Below are 25966 nucleotides of genomic sequence, written 5' to 3' on the forward strand. Positions count from 1 at the left end.
GTTTCTTCATTGAGGTGAAGAATGTTGCCTGGATTCCTTCCATTTAAAAACTTGAAGTCAGATCTGTGGCTGAACTCCAGATCTGATTTTAGCCTTGGGGAAGCAAAGAGGACAAAACTGAAAAGCTCAACTTTCTGGATGGCATGGATGATTCAATGAACTCTTTTTTGTTTCTGAGTCTGTTGGCCAGGAGACCTGGATATGATAGGGCTTCAGTTCCTCAGGCGGGATAGAATCTGGGGCATTGCTCATAAGGTCATGCCCCTGGAAAGATTTGGGGAAGGCTATGACATCTCTGATGCTTGGCGCTCCAGTGACAAGGCACATCAGTCTGTCTAACCCTGTAAAATACAAAGTTAATAGATGAGAATGTAACCTAAGGTTGGGGGTGACTTAATTTTTCTATAAAGGTTGTAGAAAACTTTTAAGTAAGAACCTTTAATAAGTTGCAGCTAAGCATAGTTCCCTGCCTTTTTAGAGAACTTTTGTTTGTATGAGAGGTTTCTTTTATCTCATTCCAGAAAAGTGCTCAGGACTAATATTCACATGCTACTGGGATTAATAGTCACAGCAATTAATGAGTCCTGAGCAAGGGCGTACTGAAGGTTGAACAAAATTAGGTGCTGTGCAGGGGACTCCAAAAACACAGAAGGAAGTCCCTATTGTTGAGAGCCTACAATCTAGGTAAGCTACCTAGAACTTCTCACATTCTTCCTTGTTTGATAAAACAAGCAGTGTGAGCAACCAAGGCCATCAGAAAGGCACTGGCTCTCATTAGTTATCTATTTTATACATAGTAGTGTATATATGCCAATCCCAGTCTCCCAATTCATCACACCCTCCCCTTCCCCGCTTGGTATCCATATGTTTGTTCTCTACGTCTGTGTCTGTATTTCTGCCTTGCAAATAAGTTCATCTGTATCATTTTTCTAGTTTCCACGTAAGAACCTACTGTACAGCACAGGGAACTCTACTCAATGCTCTGTGGTAATCTAAATAGAAAGGAAATCCAAAAAAGAGGAGATATATGTATATACATAGCTGATTCACTTTGCTGTATAGCAGAAACAAACACAACATTGTAAAGCAACTATACTCCAATAAAATTTAATTAAAAAAAAAAGGCACTGGCATATTCCTACTTTCGCACAAGCTGAATACGGTGGAGCAGTACTTTTCACACTCTTATGAATTTGTCTGTGAGCCTCCAGGGATTTGAGCAATGTTGACTTAAGACTGTAGTTTCATTCTATTAAAAAATCTTTCAAATGCAAATTATCAGTTAAGTTTTATCTTTATTAATGGTTAAGTATATTTTTAAAGTATATCATCAGGGAATTCCCTGGTGGTCCAGTGGTTAGGACTCAGTGCTTTCACTGCTGAGGGCCCGGGTTCAATCCCTGGTTGGGGAACTAAAATCCTACAAGCCACATGGTGTGGCCAAAAAAAAAAAAGTCATCAAAATGAAAAACACCAAATTAAATTCTTTAGAACCCTTGGGCTCACCCCCTACCCTCTTTACTCCTCCACTCCCCCTAACCTCACCCTTTACCCATAAGCTGAGCGTCCAAATTTGACACTTAGAGCTACAGAATTAAATACAGAATTAATTTTAGCTTGTAAAAGGACAGATTGTTTACCTATGGCAATTCCTCCATGAGGGGGCGCCCCATATTCTAAAGCCTGGAGCAGATGGGAGAGCAATTTCACGTCTTCCTGAAATTCAAAAGATAATTCAATTTAAATACACACTGAGGGTCCACTAGGTGCCACACAATACAATTAGTTGCTAAAGGGAAAATAAAAGTTGAGTTTAAAAAGTACTTTAAGAGGTTTACAGTTTAGCAAGAGAATATGACAAGTCACTGATACTACAACATGCAGGGAAATGCCTGAGGCTCAGTAAATGCAGCTATTATTATGCTGGTAATGCAGACAGGGTAAGACCAATTAAGGACATGGAGATGTGGCCTCAGAAAGGTAGGATGAAAGAAGGAACAGGATCTGTCAGAGGGACCAAGAGGAGAGAACGCTATTAGAAGGGCAACAATGCTGATGCTGCCAGAAGGTAGGATGGCGTGTGGGCCAACAACAGACCGCTGGATTTGGTGACCATGCAAGTTACTTTTGTGAGGCAATACCTGTAGAAATGTTGAAAATGTGTCTGAAATGGTTCCCTAACCAGTCTACAGATCACAATCAAGTGGCAAGATTTTAAGAAACAAATGCCCAAGCTTCACGTCTAGAGCTTTTTATTTAATTGGTCTGGTAAGGAGCAGTGAGTGTATTTTTTGTTTGTTTTTAATGCTTTCCAGGTGATTCTGTTCTAATGTGCAGAAGGGCTGAGAAACACTGGTGGGTAGGGAAGAAGTGGAAGCAGTGTATTCTCACTGACATTTTGAGAAGCTTGAAAGGAATGAAAAAAATAGGCTGGGAAACACTAGGGGCTTTGGCTTAAGAGGAGAAAAGTTAAGGGAGTTTGCAATGTTTTTAAAGCTAAAGGGGGAATTTGGTGTAGAGTTCTCCAATCCTATTCTTAGAAATAAAGTTCCTGGGACTTACCTGGTGGCACAGTGGTTAAGAATCCGCCTGCCAATGCAGGGGACACGGGTTTGAGCCCTGGTCCAGGAAGATCCCACATGCCCCAGAGCAACTAAGCCCATGCGCCACAACTACTGAGCCTGCACTCTAGAGCCCGCGAGTCACAAATACTGAGCCCATGAGCCACAACTACTGAGCCCGTAAGCCACAACTACTGAAGCCTGCGTGCCTAGAGTCGTGCTCCACAACAAGAGAAGCCATGGCAATGAGAAGCCCATGCACAGCAACGAAGACCCAATGCAGCCAAAAATAAATAAATAAAATAAATAAATTTATAAAAAAAAAAAAGAAATAAAGTTCCTCTATCCCACCTCACCCCTGTTAGTTAATCCCACAAAATGATCTTTTAGGATCAGACTCTTGGACATTTGCCTTCCTAAAATCTATCCTAGCCTCCTAAAGAGTCATCAACAAACTGCAGATTCTTAGGCTTGCATCTATAGAGACTCTTCTTTTGAAAATTCTGATTAACCCACTTTGTCATTAAAATCTATCCCCACCTCAAATACTAAGTGACATAAAATCCTTTCAAACCTTTCTCTCTTTCTCTAACATTATCAACATTTTCAGTCATTTCAGACTGCATCCTTTTTTGAGCAGTGCAGTGGTTAGGAGTTTAGGAGCTTGGGTTCAAGAACCAACCTGCCTGGATTCGAATCCTGGCTCTGCTTCTGTGCTGTGTGACTTTGGGCAAATTAATTCATCTGCCTCAGTTTCTTATCTTTAAAATGAGTAGAATAAAGGTCTTAATTTAAAAAGTAACTGTGAGGGACTTCCCTGGTGGCGCAGTGGTTAAGAATCCACCTGCCAATGCAGGGGACATGGGTTTGAGCCCTGGTCTGGGAAGATCCCACATGCCACGGAGCAACTAAGCCCATGTGCCACAACTACTAAGCCTGCGTCTAGAGCTCGCGAACCACAACTACTGAGCCTGTGCTCTAGAGCCCACGAGCCACAACTACTGAAGCCCACGTGCCTAGAGCCCGTGCTCTGCAACAAGAGAAGCCACCGCAGTGAGAAGTCCGTGCACCGCAGCGAAAAGTAGCCCCCGCTCACCACAACTAGAGAAAGCCCATGTGCAGCAACAAAGACCCAATGCAGCCAAAAATAAATTAAAAAAAAAAAAAGTAACTGTGAGGATTAAATGTGTCCATGTGTATAAGGTACCTAGTGCCTGGCATATAGTAGTCACTAAAAAATACATATTATTATTTATTTTTCAAAGTCTAACACTAAAGGTAGAGAAATAAGCTGATACTATTCTATATCTAGTGAATCCTCCATTCATAACAAATTTTAACAAAACAGACAAATATTACAGTTTTTTACAAAGGCCAAGTTAGAAGATGATGTTACCTTTAGTACTGTTGCCAGGATGTAATGCTGTAGCTCTGCATCATGAATTCGGATAGAACCACCTCCTATCTCACTGCCATTTAAAACCAAGTCATAGTGTTGGCTACGGACCTAGAAGATTCAAAGAACCTCTATGTTAGAGAAAATCTCTGGTTTTCTGTTCTGTACGTTGAAGAGCCTGTAGCTACTTAGAGACAATGGCTTAAACCCAGCAATTTCTTCTGGGGCTTCTAGAACTGGGTCAGACTATGAAACCTGAAGTTCTTTGCCTTGTTTCCATATTTCCTTTTAATTTGGAAGTATAGATATGTTACCTTTTGGGGCTCAGTGTAAAGATGGTGGATGTCACTGGGGTGGGGAGCAGTAAATGGGTGATGGGCTGTCTCCAGCTCTTCGGGATTTTCCTCCTTGGGAAAGAAGAGGGGGAAATCCACAACCCAAAGGAAAGAGAACAGAGCTGGGTCACGAAGCACCACTCCTCTTGCTTCTAGAAGGTCAGCACACTCCAGTCGTAATTTTCCCAACAAAGAGCACTGCAAACAGAAGATACAAACGTTGAGCTAACTGCTGTGACAGAGTAGGCAGAAAATGACACAACATGGATTCTAAAGCCAGGCCTTTCTCTGAGAAAGGATTAGCCAATTTACAGATGAGATGCTTTTAGCCTCTCAGGAGAGAAAGATCTGAGGATGATCTGACTGCGACATGGTTGAGAATCGTCAGACTCAGCCGACTTGGTGAGTATCTGCCAACACAGTGACTGAGAACACAGGTATCAGAGCTTGATTAACCTGGGTCTGTATCTCACTTTGGCTACTGACTAACTTCTCTGCACCTTTTTCCATAGTAAAATGGAGATAGAAATATCTACTCCAAAGACTGTTGTGAAGATCAAGTCAGATTAGCTCTCTAATACGAACCAGCTATTATGATTATTATTTCCTTACTGTTCCTGAAGGGTTGTGGTAAGGAACTGATGAGAGCCTGGAACACACTTAATGTTCAATAATGTTGGCTGTTATTAGACAGACAGTATGGATTAGAGGTTACATTAAGAAGGTGACTTCTGGACCTGGACTTTGTGGGTTAGAAACCTGGCTCCTCTCCTCTACCTCCTAGCTGTGTGAGTGTGAACAAATTCTCAACCTCTGTGCCTCAGTTTTCTTATCTTTTAAAATGGTAACAGTATCAATACTTCTCTCAATAGGGTTGGCATGAGGATTAAGTTAGTTAATATACACCAAGTACTTGAAACAGTTGTGGGCAAACAGAGAGTGCTGTGATAAGTGCTAATGATGACAGGCAGGGCATCCCTGAGAAAGGGCAATTAGTCAGAACTGGAGACATGCCTGCAGACATGCACAGGGTGTCACTCTGTAGCCTATTCTATCTGACACTTAGATATCCACAAAGGGCACCTTCACTGTGACATATTCAGAATGCTAATGTTATTCCTCGTAAATCTGCTTTCTAGCATTCTCTCAAGGAAGTCCCAATAGAAATTAGAGTGATGCCTTTCTGGGAAGAGAACAGGAGCAGTTTTAGTTTATGCCAGGGGAAAGTTTAATAGCCAAATGAATTTGCAGCAGGATTTTTAATACAAAATCCCAAATTCTTTTTTAAGAAATGCATTGACAATAAAATTTGTAATTAACTGGTGCATCCCCCAGCAAATTTAACACTACTGGCTCATGGCTGGTATTAAAAACTAATGTTGATAAATGAATTAATTAAAAATAAAAAAGACTGTAGGGAATTCCCTGGTAGTCCAGTGGTTAGGACTCCATGCTTCACTTCCGAGGGCCCAGGTTCAATCCCTGGTCGGGGAACTAAAATCCCACAAGCTGCGTGGTGTGGCCAAAAAAAAAAAAGAAGGGTGTAATATCAAGAAAAGTTGTAATTACATAGCTTTTCTCACTCTACTGTTGCAGGGAAAGGTAAGGACAGTGGATTATATTTAGCTTTGTAGCCAAGCTCTGAAACTTTTCCTTTGGAAGATATAATGATAAATAGGCACAGTGCAAATATAAATTAGAAGAATGAACTTGATAAAGTACTAATCAGACACTATAAGGATATCATATTATACTGTACTGTAAGGATGAATATTTATTTATTTTTTGCTGCGCCCCATGGCTTGCGGGATCTTAGTTCCCCAACCAGGAACTGAACCCGGGCCCCGGCAGTGAAAGTGCCGAGTCCTAACCAGGGGATTCCCAAGGACGAATTTTTATCATGTTTGATCTTTACAGTATATTTTCAATATTCATGTTTGAGTTTTATACCACACTTTGTATATTTTATAATGATCTCCAAAGTTAAATCCATTGTTCCATACGTCTCCTGAAGAATGGTGATTTAGCCAGTGCATGGCAGCCTGCACCACCTCCCAGCTGCTGCTCCTGAGGAAAAAGGGTACTGCCTCAACCAAGTAGGGCCAGGGGTATCTGCCAGCCCAGTAGCCCTCCAGCAGTCTGACCTGTCCCTCCACATTTTCAGGAATGCATTATGTACAAAAGTTTGGGACAACCAACTTTTCTTAATCTGTAAAACTTCAAAAATGAAAATATTTTTTCACAGTTGTACAACAAATACCAATAGCTCTCTACCTAAGTGGCTTTCCTAGAGCCAGATCTAATCACTGTGAGCAATGCCAATGTAGGCTGTTAGCTGATGAAAAAAACTCTAGTTTTTATACAGTGTATTTTATTACAGGCCAAAAGACATAAAAACTCATGCAGAGCAGCTCCAATTTATGAAATTAACAGTCAATTTCAAATATGTACTATACACACAGGAGAAGAGAGGCATCATTCAGCATCAACAGCACAGATGCCAGGAGGTAATGTTGCTTACTGCTTTCTTATGCTCTCCGGCAGTTAGCAGGACCACATCCTCCTCTTGGGTCTCCAACAGTCTGATTAGTCCCAAGCCTTGCTCCTCCATTATGAACTTAGCAACTGGAGAATTCCAGTTGTTATTGGTTTTCAAGAATATAGGTAAGACTTCCTGTGACAAAGAAAAAGACTTATACATTTTTCAAAAAGCAGGGTTGATTTATTTTTCCTGGAGTACAAAGATTTCTGGTTTCCAAAAGAAAATGAACGTACATGAGATTATCTCTATTCCCTCCCTGAAGCCCTTCAAAACGATACTAAAGGAATCTAAAAATTAATCTCACCAAAATGAAAAAAAAAAAAAAAGGAATGAAGGGTGAGAAGGGATATCAGAGCGAAGAGATTTCTGAAAATTTTTGGCAGGTTGCAGGCGAGTGGAATAGGAATGACCAAAGAAGCAAGATGCAGGAAGCTCTGGCCTAGAGAACAATGGAGCAGCTTCAGCACAGGAAGGAACTGATCTTACCCTGCAAAATCCTAGAGGTGCAGGGCTCTTAGGAAGAGCCCTGGGGTGATAACCAACTGTCTTGTTGCTCACCCAAAACTAAACCTAACCATTTACAAAACCTAACCATTTCTAAACCTAACCATTTACAAAAGCCCCTTTAAACAGCTTTTTAAATGGCTCATATTCTTAAATATGTACAATTAACAATCACATCACTATACACTGAAGAAGCTACAGCATTAAAGAAAAAAAAGACCCAGATAAACAGAAAAAAAAAATGACCCTAGAGAAAAGAGATAATTTAGGGACCAAAAAACTTGAATACTCAAAGATATTAAAAAAGGTATTTTATCAGTAAGATGAGAATAAAATGCAATGAAAAGAAGCAAGAAAGCTGGTGGGAAATAAAAATATGATTGCTTAAAAAAAAAAAACCAACAACAGAAGAGTTGAAGAAATCTCCCAGAAAGAATAAAAAAGACAAATTTTCCACAGATGAAAGACATGAGCCTTCATATTCAAAGGGCCCTTCAAGTGTGCAACACACTGAATGAAAAATGACTCAAAGTTATACAGACTGTGAAATTTCAGAGCATCAGGAATCAGGAGGCTGAAAGCTTCCAAAGGGAAAAAAAAATTAGGTTTACTATAAAAGAATAAATTCATACAAACATCAGACTTCTTATCAGTAACAGTAGGTATAAAAAAATAAAGCAATGCCTCCAATGAGCTAAGGCTCACTGTCACATGCAGCTATTTAAATTTAAAGTAAAATGAAATAAAATAAAAAATTCAGTTCCTCAGGTATATATTTGCCATATATCAAGCATTCAATAGCCACACTGGCTGGTGGCTACCATAGTGGACAATGCAGATATGAAACAGTTCCATCATTGCAGAAGGTCTACCAGACAGCACTGTTCTAAAGGGATATGACTACCAATTCAGAATTTTATACCAAGCCAAATTATTAATCAAGTGTGAGGTTTTGAACACAAAGACATTTTTAGACCTATAAGGATTCAGAAAGTTTCTCTTTCACATGCTGTCTTAGGAAGTTACTTGAGGATATAATCCAGCACTACTAAGAAAGAGGAAGATCTGGGATCCAGGAAAAGAGTAGCTTCAACTCAGAAGAGGAATGAAGAAAATGTCCAGAAAGACAGCTGTGAAGAGGCACAGAGTAACTAGGTAAGGCCTGTGTATGTGAGCCTTACCTCTCATTGCAGGAGGTACAATGCAAGGTTTAAAATGGATAAGTAGGGGCTTCCCTGGTTGCACAGTGGTTAAGAATCTGCCTGCTCGTGCAGGGGACACGGGTTTGAGCCCTGGTCCAGGAAGATCCCACATGCCTCAGAGCAACTAAGCCCATGCACCACAACTACTGAGCCTGTGCTCTAGAGCCCGCGAGCCACAACTACTGAGCCCACGAACCACAACTACTGAACCCGTGAGCTACAACTACTGAGGCCCACGGGCCTAGAGCCCATGCTCCACAACAAGAGAAGCCACTGCAATGAGAAGCCCACACACCACAAGGAAGAGTAGCCCCCACTCGCCGCAACTAGAGAAAGCCTATGTGAAGCAACAAAGACCCAACACAGCCAAAAATTAAAAAAAAAAAAAGGCATTCTGATAAAAGCAAAGGTACTCTGGTATGGGACTGGAATAGAGTGAGCTAGAGTAAACAGTTATTGTATTGAACTATTAATCCTTCTTTACTATTTTTTTTAAACCATGTACATGCAGCATATTGCTAAAAATAAACATTAAAAACAATTCAAGCCAAATCAAGTTAAAACATATTAATACATTTTAAAAATATAAAAATTCAGGAAATTAGGAAAGTAAAAAAGAAAAGAGAAGAAAGAGAAGAAGAAGAAAATGTAATAATAGTCCTATCAACTAAAGGCTGCCAAAGTTAACTCTCAGGCTTATTTTGTGTTCCTGGGTTCCTAAATACAGGTTTCAAACACTAGTAAAATAAAAACAAAGAAAATTGGGAGATATAGGGCTGACAATTTTGAATTTTATCAAAGGCATAAAACAAACCCCAAATATCTACTATTACCATAATTTCATAAAAGAAAACATATTTCTATAGCAAAAAATGAGAAGTATAATCCTTTAAATTCATTTAACTTTATGAAAAGCTTTTTATACCCCTGGCTTTTCTTATTTTGCCTTGACCCATTTTGGAAACCATTATCCTTATCTTTCTTTTTTCTTGAAAAATCCCTTTGAACTTGATGTATGAGACTTGTGATGTGTGGTAGTAGAGGTGGGTAGTCCATTTTCTTTTTTATTCCTCTCTTTTTTTAAAAAAATTGAAGTATAGTTGATTTACAATATTGTGTTAGTTTCAGGTGTACAGCAAAGTGATTCAGTTATTCATATATATATATATATTTTGATTCTTTTCTGTTATAGGTTATTACAAGATACTGACTATAGTTCCCTGGCTATACAGTAAATCACTGTTGCTTATCTATTTTATACATGGTAGTGTGAATTTGTTAATGCCAAACTCCTAATTTATCCCTCCCCCACTTCCCCTTTGGTAACCATGTTTGTTTTCTATGTCTGTGAGTCTGTTTTTTGGTAAATAAGTTCATTTGTATTGTTTATTAGATTCCACATATAAGTGATATATTTGTCTTTCTCTGACTTAACTTCACTTAGTGTGATAATCTCTAGCTCCACCCATGTTGCTGCAAATGGCATTATTTCGTTGTTCTTTTATGGCTGAGTAATATTCCATTGTGTGTGTGTAGGACACACCCCACATCTTTATCCATTCATCTGTTGATGGATACTTAGGTTGCTTCCATATCTTGGTTATTGTAAATAGTGCTGCTATGAACACTGGGGTGCATGTATCTTTTCAAACTAGAGGTTTGCTCTTTTCTGGATATATGCCAGGAGTATGATTGCTGGATCATATGGTAACTTTATTTTTAGTTTTTTAAGGAACCTCCATACTGTTCTCCATAGTGGCTGCATCAATTTACATTCCCACCAACAGTGGAGGAGGGTCCCCTTTTCTCCCCCCCCCCCCCAGCATCTATCATTTGTAGACTTTTTTTTTTTTTGCGGTACGCGGGCCTCTCACTGTTGTGGCCTCTCCCGTCATGGAGCACAGGCTCCGGACGCGCAGGCTCAGCAGCCATGGCTCATGGGCCTAGCCGCTCCGCGGCATGTGGGATCTTCCCGGACTGGGGCACGAACCCATGTACCTTGCATCAGCAGGCGGACTTTCAATCACTGCGCCACCAGGGAAGCCCTCATTTGTAGACTTTTTGATGATGGCATTGTAGTTTTGGTTTGCATCTCTCTAATAATTAACGATGTTGAACATCTTTTCATGTGCCTATTGGCCATCTATGTGTCTTCCTTGGAGAAATGTCTATTTAGGTCTTCTGCCCATTTTTTGACTGGGTTGTTTGGTTTTTTGATATTGAGTTGTATGAGCTGTTTGTAATTTTGGAAATAAAGCCCTTGTTGGTCACATCATTTGCAAATATTTTCTCCCAGTCTGTAGGTTGTCTTCTTGTCTTGTTTATGGTTTCCTTTGCTGTGCAAAAGCTTATAAGTTTGATTAGGTCCCATTTGTTTCTTTTTGCTTTTATTTCTTTTGCCTTGCGAGACTGATCTAACAAAGTATTACTACGGTTTATGTCAGAGAACGTTTTGCCTATGTTCTCTTCTAGGAGTTATATGGTGTCATGTCTTATATTTTAAATCTTTAAGCCATTTTGAGTTTATTTTTGTGTATGGTGTGAGGGTGTGTTCTAACTTCATTGATTTACATGTGGCTGTCCACCTTTCCCAACACCACTTGCTGAAGAGACTGTGTGAGTAGTACATTTTCAATCCACAAATACAGTGTTTATACCTGGTTATGATCAGTGAATATATAGTTCTGTATTCTCCTTTTCCTACAAATCATTATAACCTGAACATTTTTCCTACATTACAAACTTTTAGTTAAGAGACAAAATTTTCAAAAGGAACTTTAATATTTATTCCTTTAATTCTACCTTAATTTATTTAATCACACCCATATGGTTTCATTTTATTCCTGTAAATGATACTGTGCATAAGTGTCGTCATATCTAAGATCCTTTCTTTAAAGTATAGAACATTATTGACTCAAAGGGTCATATTTTAAAATATGACTATTTTTAAAGTTAGTGATTCCAAAATGGCTGAGGTAATTTATACTTCCAGTGACAGTGTAAGAATGCCCATTCCCTGCTCCTCCTCTGTATTTTAGTGCTACTGTTCACCAAGCCAAGAACACAAAGTGTATCTGTCAAAGGAAAGGTATATTCATAATTCTAAAAAGGGTATGGGAAGAACAATGAATACTGTCTTTCTTTCATACCTGCCATGCTTTCATTTAAACCTTGGGCACATGGGGCTCTATTTAATTTTCCCAACTGCATTAAAGTACCAGTGTTTATTTTAAAAGTCTATGGTTGAACTTTCACATTCTGATTAATGGTGAATTCAACTAAGTTGAAGTTTTGGAGTTATACCCAGGGGTAAGATTAACTTTAAAAATAAAAAGAAGAAAAGTAGAATGATCTTAAATAACAAGACCCTCAAAACTAATGATAGCATAAGAGCTCAAGCAATTAACAGTTAAAAATATAGAATCCCTAAAAGAAAGGAAAAAACCTGCTCCTTACCTGATTAAAATGGTCAGCTGCAAATTTTCTAATGGACTCAATGTCTTTCCTTTTTAAGTATTTCTGATGAAAGAAAAAGTAAACTCATCAGTATGACACTTAGCTTCACAAACATGTTTATGAAATGAAATGGGAAACAAGTATTTTGTGTTTTTCCATCACAATAATAAGATTCAGTAAAGATTTAATTTCTGTTGTCAAATGACAAATTTTTTTTTTTTTTTTTTTGCGGTACGTGGGCCTCTCACTGTTGTGGCCTCTCCCATTGCGGAGCACAGGCTCCGGCCCGTGCAGGCTCAGTGGCCATGGCTCACGGGTCTAGCCTCTCCGTGGCATGTGGGATCTTCCCGGACCGGGGCATGAACCCGTGTCCACTGCATCGGCAGGCAGACTCTCAACCGCTGCGCCACCAGGGAAGCCCTCAAATGACAAAATTTTAAGGCTTGTTACAAGGTGTATTTTTTTTTCTAATTATGCAGGTCTTATTGGAAATAGCTGTGAATGTATTCCACAGAAGACTGTGTATCTATAATATGTTCAAAATGAATCTTTGCAACTGAATTGTGAAGGATCGATAAAATCAATAAGAGGATTCAGAATTTGATTATTTCAGGTCTCTTAAAATTCTTTATATCTTACTTTTCTAAATTATCTCAATGTGTTTCTAAGTGAGACATTATGGCTATCATCATCACTAATATTCATGGAGTACTTAATTAGCTATGGGAGATATAAAAAAGGTGAAAACATGGTTCATGACCCTGCAGTCCTTATAATCTACTTGGGAAAGAATTGGACATACTCCAATTGGGGTAAATAATAATAACAAGCAATATATGTTATACCGAGCTTACCCAAACACATTAAATATGTCTGGACTAGAATACAGACACCAAATTACTTTCCACTGAACATATGAAGTGAAAAAAAAAGTAATGAGACTGAATTCTTCTCCCCATTTTAAATATACTAATATGCTATGTATCCAACTGAATTGCCTTTCAAAACAGTAATCTTATTCAAAATACTTTTAGAACTCTTCTTAAATTATTTTCAAAGCAGGTTTACTAACTACAGAAAATAGACATGCCCCATTACTTAAGAGTCCATGCTTACCCAACCCAACCATTCTTTCTGTCTCCTACCCTCATTCCCCTTCCTTTTGCTTTTCATAGCTCCACCTCCTTTCTCTTCCCATTATTAATGCAATAGACCCCAGAGCGTCAGAAGACCAAGAACCAACACGCAAGGGCTATGCTGGAGCTGATATGGGGCTGGGAGCTGTTGGACAAACTGAGGCTGGAGACAGAATAGGAATACTATTTTATACTCATCACTGGTGGAAATAAACCCAAATGAAGTACAGGAGAACTTTACAGCATTATTTAAAAGGAAAAATAAAAGCTCTAGATCTCGAAAGTGTAAACTCATATTCATAAAGTTTTACCATTTTCTACTTATAGTTTTAGAGACACTATTAGACTTTATATGAAAAATGCATTTTTATTTAAAGAGAATTTTTCTTTCTAAAGTTTAAATGTACCAATGTTGAACATATTTACTTCCCAAATATACATTTTAAAGCAAATATAGAATTGTGCTCCACTTACTTCTCCTTCAGGGATACATATGGCTTTGATGGTTCCTTGGGGTTTACTAAGCGCATCTTGAAGAAATCCAACCTCTGTGTTTCTGAACATATCACTGATATCTACAATCTGGAAAATGGATAACAGGAAAAGGTAATTAAATGTGAAGTAGTGTTTAACTCAAAACCTTTTTTATTTTTTCAAAACCTTTTTTAAAAAAATAAATTTATTTATTTATTTTTGGCCGCATTTGGCTCTTCGTCGCTGCACGCGGGCTTTCTCTAGTTGCGGCGAGCAGGGGCTACTCTTCATTGTGGTGCATGGGCTTCTCATTGCGGTGGCTTCTCTTGTGGCTCGCAGGCTCTAGAGCGCTGGCTCAGTAGTTGTGGCTCGTGGGCTCTTGAGTGCAGGCTCAGCTGTGGTGCACAGGCTTAGTTGCTCTGCGGCATGTGGGATCTTCCCAGACCAGGGATCGAACCCGTGTCCCCTGCATTGGCAGGTGGATTCCCAACCACCGCACCACCAGGGAAGTCCCTTGTCAAAACCTTTTACAAACAATATTTTAAAGAGGAAAGTAGATCTTGTTAATGTTTATAGAGCGCATTCATAGAGTGTTTACCATGGGCTGGGAACCATGACAAGTGTTAATGTACTAATTATTCATTAGTAATAATTCATTTCATCTGCACAACAAGTGTATGAGGTAGGCCCTCTTATTATCCCCATTTAATAGATGAGAAAACCAAGGCACAGAGAAAGAAATGACTTGCCCAAGATAACACAGCTAGTAAGTGGCAGAGCCAGAATTTAACTTAAGTAGTCTGACTTAAGAACCACCATTTCATATTACAAAAGAAACAAGGAGTAGTCAAGCTGGCTGCTGTAAATAGGCAGTTAGAACTTTTTTGTGTGCTATGTTTTTTTCATTCTGAGAATTGAGCACTGCCTATTCGTGGACCAAGCAGAACTCAGTTTCTAAGGAATCTGCACTGAGAACTGAGATATAGAAATGTCACCAGCATTACAGTGATGAAGGGCTGTTGCTGTCTAAGAGCAAATAATAAGAGGCCTGCTAAGGAAAACTGCTCTGTGTAAGTTCTACTGTACCCTTAGTTAAATATGTGTAGATCTTAACAATGTGAATAAACGTTTCCATATGTTTGAGCTCTTTATAGACCAGGGAAAAAGAATAAATAACTCTTAATCATTTGCCTTCCAAGTGCCATTTTAGCTTAAGAAAAATTCAAGAGGAAAGAACAGGTTTTTTTTTTTTTTTTCCTTTCAAGTTACCATTCATATCCATGTAACTAATAACTTGTCAGTAATAAAAATGTTATAGCAAGAACCTTGCTCTTGGAAATGAATCTTGGAACACAGTAGATAGAGAAAAGGTACTGTAATGCTAACATGCTATTATTCTCTCCTGCTGTAGCTGGGTAACAACAAAAGTAACAAGCTAAGGTAACAACAAAAAATATGATGTAACGGTGTGTGTAACTGGTTGTAAACATCAAAGTAGTTCAAAAGACTATAGGACTATTCGGGGGCAGAAACGTACCTTCATCCCAAAGCGAGTGTCAGGTTTATCAGTTCCATAGCTGGCCAACGCCTCAGCAAAAGTCATAGAAGGAAAAGGAACCACCACAGGATCTCTGTCACTGGGCCATGAATACTGGAGCAAACCCTCAATTAGACTCTGGATGCCAGTCTGTTCTACAAAGGACATCTCTATGTCAATCTGAAACCAAAACAACATATGAAACTAATTTGAAGAGCCACAATATTAGTATATACATACATATTTATATATTTCTCGTTTCAAATTACCATTGGACTCTGTTCTTAATACATGGGGAAGCAGGTTAAATATTACTGTACATCTAATGCTTTGCATACATCAAACTGTTAGTTCCCACAACTATCTCATGGCTTAAGGCTCAGAGAGGCTAAGTGACTTGCCTGATTATGTACGGTTACATTACATTTGATCTTAGGTCTGTCCAACTCCAAATCTTATGGTTTTTGTGCTGATTACTGATTTCTGTGCCATACTAATTAATATGATATCATACAGAAACTAAATCATAATAGCTTTGATGACGCTGACCAGATAAATAGATTAAATATCAACATACAGAATTGTCTGTTTTAGTGCACGAGAGATTTTTTTTTTGCGTTACGCGGGCCTCTCACTGCTGTGGCCTCTCCCGTTGCGGAGCACAGGCTCCAGACGCGCAGGCTCAGCGGCCATGGCTCACGGGCCCAGCCGCTCCGCAGCATGTGGGATCTTCCTGGACTGGGGCACAAACCCGTGTCCCCTGCATCAGCAGGCGGACTCTCAACCACTGCGCCACCAGGGAAGCCCACAAGAGATTTTTTAAAGAACTTTGTCATATCATGACCATTAAAACACTGTAGGAATCTGTCATTCCTTAGTTTATGACCATATTCTTCATAAATGGATCAAAAATTAAATAACTAATGCCTCAACTGTAGGTTAGTTTAATTAAATATCTGATAGATAAAATGTAATGAGAAATATATATAATTTCTATCCTGGTTTTGACATTCTTGGCTGTAGCAAGGCTGAATCAGTAAGAGATGAGTGAATATAACTTAGTACCTGAGTAAATTCGGGCTGTCTGTCTGGTCTTGATCCTTCATCTCGATAACATCGGGCAACCTGAAAATATCTACAAATGGAAAATAGTGTTAATTGAGTTAGGATTCTAGAAACACACACACACTTTCCCCCAAAAGCTCCTGGCAATGCAGGGTACAAAATAATAATGATACTAAAAGGGCATAAGAAATTTTAAAATTCTTTATGATGCTCTAATCTAATCAGATACATAGTTGACCCATGAGAAGTTAACTGCTCAATATATTGTCTTACAAATATACAATGGCACCTTTGGATATTCATGTATTAGACTGACATGCAAGGCAGTCCATGCTTCTTTATACACACTCTTTTGCTTCAGCCAAACTGAAATACTCACTGCTCCATGAATACACTTGAGCTTTCCTGTGCTATGCCATTCCAACTCTCATCTTCATCTGCTGAAATGCAGCTCTGTCCCAGAAGGCCTAGTTCCCAAAGTTTTTAATGATATTTCCCAAAACAATATAATTTCAAACCTCTTAATACAACTAATTTGCAACGTTCAACATACTTATTTTTGGTTTACATCACAGTTGATTTTAATATCCTATTTTGTCTTACTAGATTCATTAGCTCCTTGAGAGCAAAACCTATTCTTTTTTGTTTTTAACCCCCTACCCCATCTACTAGCATAGAGCTTTGTACACGATGGTCACCCAATAAATCTTTACATAATGACTACACATTTTTAGGGTATTTTACAAGTATTTTCCAAACTCTCATACATTTTCGAACCTTCTTTTAAGAGATTAGACAATTTTGTGTTTCCTTTTCCCCTTTCTTCCCCCTCTTTTCCTTTTCTGACCAGTACTATCATAAAGAAAGCTCACCTGTCTAAACCACCAACCATCAGAAGCTGCTTAAACTGCTGAGGACTCTGAGGGAGAGAATAAAACTTTCCAGGTTCCCTGGATGGTATTACAAACTCTTTTGCACCCTTTGAATGAGAGAGAGGGAGAGCAGAGATATTATTAAAAAGCAAATTTAAGAACTGGTAGAAGTCAATACTTCAGTTCATCAATGAAATCAACTAAAGAGCAAAGTTCCCACAATGACAGATCATTTCTTGCTCATCCTTTAGTCCCCAAAAGGCTTGCACATAGTAGGCTTTAAATATTTGTATACAGCAAGTATTAAATGTATGCTTGTTGAAATGAATGCCCAATTCTGTTACTAGCTAAAAAGGATTTTGTGCGTCAATTCCTATTTAAGTAATTCCTAACTGCTTTTCTAAATTTAAACTATAATTTTATAAGTCCAGAGACTATAAGTATCAGTGTTTGAAAATGTCAGTTCTTAATGAACAATGGATTTATTTTTAATGAACCAATTCATTATTGATTTGTAGCTATAAACCTCAATGGAAAGAAAATGATGTAGGATTAAAGGATTCTGACTAAAAGTACTGACCCATATAATTTGCTCAACTCTTAAAATACCTAGTTAGTGTGAACATCCTAAGGCAGTAAAATAAGTAAAAGAAATAGAACTAAGGGAATATAAAAGCAAAGTGGTCCAGTTTCATAACTAACAGGACATTATTAGTAGGCTGATTTAAGGAATATACATACCCCTGGAGTCCTTTTAAATAATGTTGGTGTTTCTATATCCACAAACCCTAAAAAGAGAGAAATATCAGAATTTAATAGATGGGAATTTACCAAATATGATGTCTACAATACAGTCCAACAAATCTGAGGCTACTCTTTAATTAGGAATTTTGACTGAAATAAGCTATGAAGCATATTGATTCTGGTTTCTACAAACCCAAGAGGGAAGCTGAAGATTTTCATAAAATCCTATTCTGTTCATAAAGCTGGCAATTTTGTAATGAAATAATTCTGTTTGATAGATTCTGTGTACTGAACTGTTATGGTTTTCCTTGTGTTCTGCTAGTGTAGCAAAAATAACACAAATATAGTAGAAAAAAACTCAGGACTGACTGAAGAGTCTAGTTTCATTCACATGACATTTTTGAGCTCCCAACAAATAATGTACAAGCATGATAAAGAATTAAGAAAACTTACAGATAACAACCAAAGGGCTGGTCCACCTTCAACAGTGATGGTAAATACTTAGACAACATTAACAGGCACTATCACCTTTAAAAGGCTGTATTTATGACCCAGTAGGGAACTAAATTGTGTTTTATGTTACTAAATTATGTTCTAGGATAAAACACATGGAAATTACTGTTTCTTCCCTTACCATGTAGATTACAGAGATATTCCCGCATTTTCATGACCATCTGGGACCTCAGTCGCAGGTTGTACTGCATTTGGACACCACGCAAATCTAAGTAGCGATACCGCAAACGAAGAGCCTCTGTTTTCTAAACAAATTTAAAGATTTTTATGTTTAAATATTTTTCAAATATTAAAAAGATATTAACTTTAGATACAGATTGTGAATTTTTAAGAACTTTAGCTCTATCTTTAGCTTCTACCATTTGTGCACACACACCACCATCCTTAATTCCTATGACTTCTAGGCTTGTTACTAGCACAGATTTTACATTTTTCAGTGAACCACACTTCATTGACTGAAATTTGCCTACCTTACTAAACATTTATTCATTCTTTTTTTTCCGCCTTTTTTCTTTTTGACCACGTGGCTTGCGGGGTCTCAGTTCCCCAGCCAGGGATTGAACCCGAGTCATGGCCATGAAAGCCTGGAATCCTAACCACCACTAGGCCACTAGGCCACCAGGGAACTCCCTACCCATTCATTTTTAAGCCTGGAGTTTAATTCTGAAAAAAAAAAAATGTAAAGATTTCAAAGATCATTAGAAAATATATACCAGGGCCAAAAACAGCCACAACTTTATGACCTGGATGGGACGACAAGTTTAAGAAATGCAAGCGAACAGCAGACAAACCTCTACAGCTGTACTAGTAGGAACACAGTGATAAGGTCTGCTTATTTTCAAGGCTGGAATTCTCTGCATCCCTCCTGTGCTGACAACCTTTTCCCCTGGAATAGTTTATTTCTTTGATACTAGAAATAGAAATAGAAGAACTACCTGTCATTTCTCTTTCTAAAAGCTTAGAGCTGGTGGAAAACTGCGTATTTCCTTTTTTTCCCCACAACAAGGTCAACTCTGTAATTATACTGCTTTTTCTAATTAAAATATTAAGTATTGGGAACTCAATTGTAAGACTAAGTGGCCATGCAATTAAAAAAAATCCTTTATAGATTAGTTTATAAATTAGGTATATATAAGTCTACAACTGTAGACAGTTATGACAAAGCTGAAAATTAGCTGGGCTTACATATCCAGTGTTGTCTAGCTTCCTCAAAGAACATCCTAAATTACAGTAATCATATTTATATGCCTTATAAACATTTTATCACTGTTAGAGGCTTAAACTTAATATATGCAGGATCTCCTACGCCATGTGGCCATTTCTAAGGTAAACATAAATTTCCTCTCAAAATGTAAAACCATAGCAACAAAATAAATGGAACAAAATAACACCTAAGTCTTAAAGACAACCTTGTTTCCAGCTGTCTGAAAAAACATTCTAGGTATTCAGGAGCTGCAACAGCTTAAAGAACTGTTGATATTTAAGAACAGTTCACCAGGAAATTGTAAAACTAACAGAATAATTCATGATATAGCTATAACATGCTTAATTTTGCAGAAGTTAAACTTTTTCTTTAAAAAACTCTGAAAACACTTTACTGGTTATCAACATTTTCTAGATACTCTATTTTATTAGTAACAGATGATGGCACCTTCACAAAGTCCTTAATTTCAAAGGGCAGCTTCTTGCAGGAATTCAGAAGTTTAGCTGTTTTAACTTTGATTTCAATCTCACCTGTTGGCATTTTCTTAAAGAGAGAAAGAGAGAAAAGACCTATTTTAAAAATCACTCATCAGGACATGTACACAATGAATATTTATAAAACACAAGCATTTATTTACATATGTAAAACACGGGGTGCTTATAGTGTATAGTCTAAAACATAAATGTCTGTGTACGACTTTGACATTCTTATGTATATCTGTGGTTGATGAGCTCATTACCAAATGTCTTAACATGCATATTTACATAGGTGTTTATGTTTGCAGTGAAGATTTTAAAATCTGTAGGTTCATTTGTAGAACCTGCAGGGCTTTAGTGCTGGATATCTAGTAGATACTCAGTCACTGTTGCCTGAATGTGTTGACAGACAGTGCACATGTACACAGGTAAAATTTAAATAGACAGTTTCTAAATTACTAACTGGATTCTCTTGTCCTGGAGGTCGGGAAATTACTGTGCCAGACACTTGCACCACAGATTCCATGGGGGCTTCACATAAAATCTTCTTCACAGAAGCAGCCGACTACAGAATAAGAGGGGAAAATAGTTCCAACAAATAAATGAACTTAAAGGACTCTGCAGCAACTGTAGATTATGGCTTAGAAAAATGTTAATACTCATAGCTTAATTGCAATAAATACTGGGGCTTCTCTTAATGACTTTATTAAAGAATTTGGTAAACTGCATCCCCATTTTGACTCCGTATAATACAGCAAGTAAAACTATTAGTTAAGAATTAAAATTTTTTTTCCTTAAAGGAAAATAAGGAGAAGAATGATTAATGCAAACAATTCCCACATACTTTAAAGGCAACTGTCTCCAGGATTAGCCTTAGGGGCAGTTAAATCCAAGAGCAATAATGGAGTCCAAAGTGAAGGAGTTCTCCTGGGTTAGCTATGCTCATCTCTGCATCCTGATCCCTGAAAGATAACCCATGGCTCTTTACTTACTTCAAACATTAAAAGCAGAGTAAATCTTATTTTTCTCAGGTGTACAAACATTTGTAAATATTACCAAAATAGAAACCAGTGACGTTCAGCAACATGATGAGAGTTCTTTATTTTATCTGAATTTAATGGTAATTATTATTATTATTTTTTTTTTGCGGTACGCGGGCCTCTCACTGTTGTGGCCTCAACCGTTGCGGAGCACAGGCTCCAGATGCGCAGGCTCAGCGGCCATGGCTCATGGGCCCAGCTGCTCCGCAGCATGTGGGATCTTCCCGGACCGGGGCACGAACCCGTGTCCCCTGCATCGGCAGGCGGACTCGCAACCACTGCGCCACCAGGGAAGCCCGGTAATTATTTTTTGAGCAGGTAGTACCTTCACATGGCTCAAATTCAAAGGGTATAAACAGATCTACAGTGAAAAGTCTCTCTCCAGATCCTTAATTCCCCTCCCCAGAGATACCCAATGTTATGTGTCCTTCCAGGGACAGTTCATAACATACACACACATACACATGCCCTTTTTAGTACAGATAATATCACTCTACGTGCTCTTCTGTATCCTGTTTTTATATCTAACAATACACCTTGGATTTTTTCCCATATTAGTACATAATAAGCTTCTTCAGTCTTTTCCATAGCTGTATGGATGTACATTATTTTTTACACCAGTCTCTTATTGGGGAACATCTAGATTGTTCTTTCTTTTTAAAAAAAATTATTTATTTATTTTTGGCTGTGTTGGGTCTTTGTTGCTGCACGTGGGCTTTCTCTAGTTGCGGCGAGTGGGGGCTACTCTTCGTTGCAATGCACAGGCTTCTTATTGCAGTGGCTTCTCTCATTGTGGAGTACGGGCTCCAGGCACACAGGCTTCAGTAGTTGCGGCACACGGGCTCTCAGTAGTTGTGGCTCATGGGCTCTAGAGCACAGGCTCAGTAGTTGTGGCACACGAGCTTAGTTGCTCCGCGGCATGTGGGATCTTCCCGGACCAGGGATCGAACCTGTGTCCCCTGCATTGGCAGGCAGATTCTCAACTACTGTGCCACTGGAAAAGCCCTAGATTGTTCTTTCGATTAAAAATATTTCAGCAGTGAATAACCTTGTATTTGTGTCATTTTGCATCTATGTAAGTCTACGTGTAAGATAGCTTTAAGATCATTGACTACAAGTGGAATGAATGGTTCAAAGGATATATGCATTTATTTATTTATTTATTTATTTTTGGATATATGCATTTATAATTTTGATATTGCCAAATTGCCATCCATAGAGCTAGTGCCAAGTTATACTCCCTCCAGGAATGTATGAGCACTTGTTTCCCCAAACACAGTGTGTTCTCAATCCAGTGCATAAAAAATAACAATTCTGTGTAGCTTTAATTCATATTTCTCTGCCTATGAGTGAAGTTGGGCATATTTTCATATGTCTACAGACATATAGAAAAATAGCCATTTATATTTTTTTCTATAAATTTTAGGTTCATATTCTGCACTGGTATTTTAAAAAAAATTTTTAATTGATTTGTAGTAGCCTTTTAGATACTAGAGAAATTAGCCCTTTGTGACATGAATTGCACATATTTTTTCGCAGTTTGTCATTTGTCTTAACGTGGCTTATGGTAGTTTTAATTTTCATTAACAATAAACTTCTTTTTTTTCTCGCGATACGAGGGCCTTGCACTGTTGTGGCCTCTCCCGTTGCGGAGCACAGGCTCCGGACGCGCAGGCTCAGCGGCCATGGCTCCCAGCCCAGCCTCTCCACGGCATGTGGGATCTTCCCGAACCGGGGCACAAACCCGTGTCCCCTGCATCGGCAGGCAGACTCTCAACCACTGCGTCACCAGGGAAGCCCATAACAATAAACTTCTTAATTTGAAACCTCAAACATACTTAACCAACATGCTTTATTCTAACCACAGCATCAAAGAGGCTTGGAGATAACAGGAGGAAACTTCTATTACCTCATCCTGAGGAATGATAACTTGAACAAGCCCATGGAAATCTCTTAGGACCAGGAAGATGTTTTGCCTGATTAATGAAGAAAGTGAACATATTAGGATAAAATCTTTGAGACCAAAATTTAAGCAGGCAAAACAAATAAAAAACCCATGCAATTTCACATGTTGCTTTTTTATAATAATATGCATTCATAGTTATATTTGTGTAATTATCTTGTAGCTTATTAATGAAAAAACTTTTTCGTTTACAATTTCAACTTTTAGTAGCTATATGTACAGCTTACTAATGCTATCCAGATGGCTTATTAATGAAAAGCCAGATTTTAAAACTTAAAAAATTTTATTGGCCTAAGTCTTTATAAGAAATTTGAATTAAAATTGGAAACTTTCCATATAGTAAAATCCAAAGGTAATATTTTAGCATATTAGAGACATCTGATTGGTCATTTTTTAAAATACGACAATATAAAATCTCTTATTTTCCTAAAAATAAGATGTAATCTAAAATTTTCTAAAAGAGGTCCAGTACTAACTTAATACCTCTATAAGCCATCAAAAGGTCCCCCAAATCCCAACATTTTAGCATTCAACCAACATTTCTCATACAGTTCTTAGTACCAAGAAGAGGTACAGAAAGCCTCCTCAGATTTTCCTTCAGGAGATAAAATTCACCAAATGTATGGGTCAAATATCCATACATTGAGTGAGGAAAATCACTCAATCTATGTATTTTGGATCTCTTCATTGTGAATTAATGTTCCATTCAGGTATGTTCTGGAATATAGAGATGAACAACAATAATATGTCCTCTAACATTAAGGAATCATTGTTCATGTTTTTAGACTTTTTCTCTACCTAAATTTAGCAAAAACTATGCTTTTTTATGCTATGGAAGCTTACCAGCTTACCCAATTACTGGTCCTAGGCACTCTTCAATCTTAGTAAACCTAGGGACATTTCTGTCCCTTGGTGGATCACACTTATTATACCGTTCAACAGATGTTACTGGTACTTACTGAGAGTGACACTATTTGAGTCTTTCAAAACAAAAATAAAACTGAAAATTCAATGACTTCTGAGACTCCTACAGGAGTTGCAAAGCTTTTATTCTTCTGACTGGTTAAAAATTAATAGCAGTTTAAAATTGCCTTAGGAAAACCACCATCATGCATACGTAAACCACCTGCCTCTATCTACCTTCGGTACTGAATCCATCCACACAAGGTGACTTCTTGGCCTAAGTGAGAAGAACGCAACTCTCCACACGTGTTGGTCCGGGCAACAAAACTACTGAGTTCTTAAAGAAACGAAAAAAAGTAAGATTAAAAATATATCATTTGCACATTGTTTGAGAATAGACTCTCAAATCATACCATCTTTTTTCATGTCAATGTATGACATTTATAAAGTTGAAGAATGTAATCAATCACTATTAAATTTACCTGCAAATGTGTCAAAAGCCATGTGAATAACTGTCTTAATGTAAATTTTTGCCTTGTGTTAAGAATATAAATATTTTTGATCACCCAGCATCTGCATTAACCTAAAACGCACTGTTCTTACTAGTGCACATTTCTTCCCCAAATGAAATTGGATCTTGGGAATTTCATAAATTTGATGGTGCGGTAACTGGTTGTAGTATGAATCTAGAGTGAAATAGTCACTTGTACATTTGAAAACTCTATGTAAAGTATTCTCAAGTATGAAAGAATTTTTTAGGCTTCTTATTCACAGCACGAGCTTAATGAATAGCCTATTCATGTGGTTACTTTTCTGCTCTTTTTAAATTCCAGGGAGAAAACTACATTATAAGAAATGAAGAGGGTGAATGATGTGCTTCTACACATAAAGCTATCCAGTCGAGACTAGGGGGAAAATGGAATAAGCACTCTTGCTGCAGAGAAAAGGAGGAAGGGCTGGGCTGTTCAGAGGACAAACCTCTTCACTACATTCACCTGGAATTCTCCTCTGTGAACTCAGTACCAGACTTCGGGAGAAAGAACCCCAGATCAGCTGTGTGGTCCTTCTAGTGGGTCTGGATAAACCCCTGTACAGCCGACTTAACGAACAGAACATGTTAGAGCCGCAGGATGGCGAGACGCTCAGGAATCTCACGCTGCAGGTGTTGGATGGCGGTCATAAGTCAGTTTTGGAAATACACACAAATCCCTTAAAATGTTAGGAGTTCCCACTCTCTTATATTTAAGCCCTTGTCCGCTGAACATTCAAGAGCTCGTGTCGGCAAACTAGATAAATCTGCAGTCTTTGGGGCCTTTGGGGAAGTTGGGTAGGGGAAGGACCTTTTAAAATCTTTGGCCCCTCTCAACGCATCCGTTTCACTTCTATTAACAAACAAAGCTTCGGCCTGAAGTGACAAGCGTACGATTTCATACAGCAGCCAAGGCGGAACACCGCGGCCACGCAGAGGCAACACGGGGCCGGTCAGCAGGCGCACGCCCTTCCAATCCTTCCACGCTTCCTCGAAGGTTCCCGCGGGCAGAACCGGAAAACAGGGAGGAAAATCAGCCCCGCGTTTCAAATCTCCCAAACCTGGTGGCCGACCTCGGGTCTTCAGAAGGAGGAATGAAAGCAAATCCAAAATGTTTCTAGGGCCCGAAACCACATACAGATCGCCGCTGGGAGCCAAGCTGTCCTTAACCCACCCCACGAACAGCCAAGATTACGGTGGAGGGAATCAACCAATCAGAACAGAGGGAATGCCGCCATCTTTACTACGGGCGGAAGTGTGAAGGACCGCTGAGCACCGGTAGAAAAGCGCGGAAGATTAATACCCCGCGATTAGGAAAGTAGACTTTAATGGTTAGAGCGTTCCCGTGCCCTCAGTTAAAATGGCAACCTTAGTTGCTTCACTGACTTGGAATCGGCGCCATGGAGGCGTCCAGCGTCCTGCCGCAGGGCGAGTCGGGAAACGATTTTAAACTGAGGAGGCGGCTGAACGCAAAGTTGCTGCTTCTCAACGGCGGGATTTTGGAGCTGGCGTTG

General features: G+C 38.6%; 1 protein-coding gene across 1 annotated transcript; it reads right to left on the reverse strand.

Annotated features, from left to right (window-relative positions):
• Positions 1–103: 103 nt before the first annotated feature.
• Positions 104–25658, reverse strand: DARS2 (aspartyl-tRNA synthetase 2, mitochondrial). Its single transcript, XM_024758765.1, has 17 exons — positions 24919–25658; positions 24161–24260; positions 22967–23033; positions 20481–20582; positions 19989–20084; positions 18459–18582; positions 17822–17868; positions 17081–17187; positions 16209–16278; positions 15144–15323; positions 13607–13714; positions 11997–12059; positions 6814–6966; positions 4272–4490; positions 3958–4068; positions 1641–1716; positions 104–341 (listed from the first exon to the last, which is right to left on the reverse strand). The coding sequence occupies exons 1-17, from the start codon at positions 25037–25039 to the stop codon at positions 127–129; spliced, it is 1959 nt and encodes a 652-aa protein (XP_024614533.1). The 5' UTR covers positions 25040–25658; the 3' UTR covers positions 104–126.
• Between the last annotated feature and the right edge of the window lie 308 nt (positions 25659–25966).

The sequence above is a fragment of the Neophocaena asiaeorientalis genome, unplaced genomic scaffold, assembly GCF_003031525.2.
Source record: "Neophocaena asiaeorientalis asiaeorientalis breed wild unplaced genomic scaffold, Neophocaena_asiaeorientalis_V1.1 scaffold182, whole genome shotgun sequence".
NCBI lineage: Eukaryota > Metazoa > Chordata > Mammalia > Artiodactyla > Phocoenidae > Neophocaena > Neophocaena asiaeorientalis.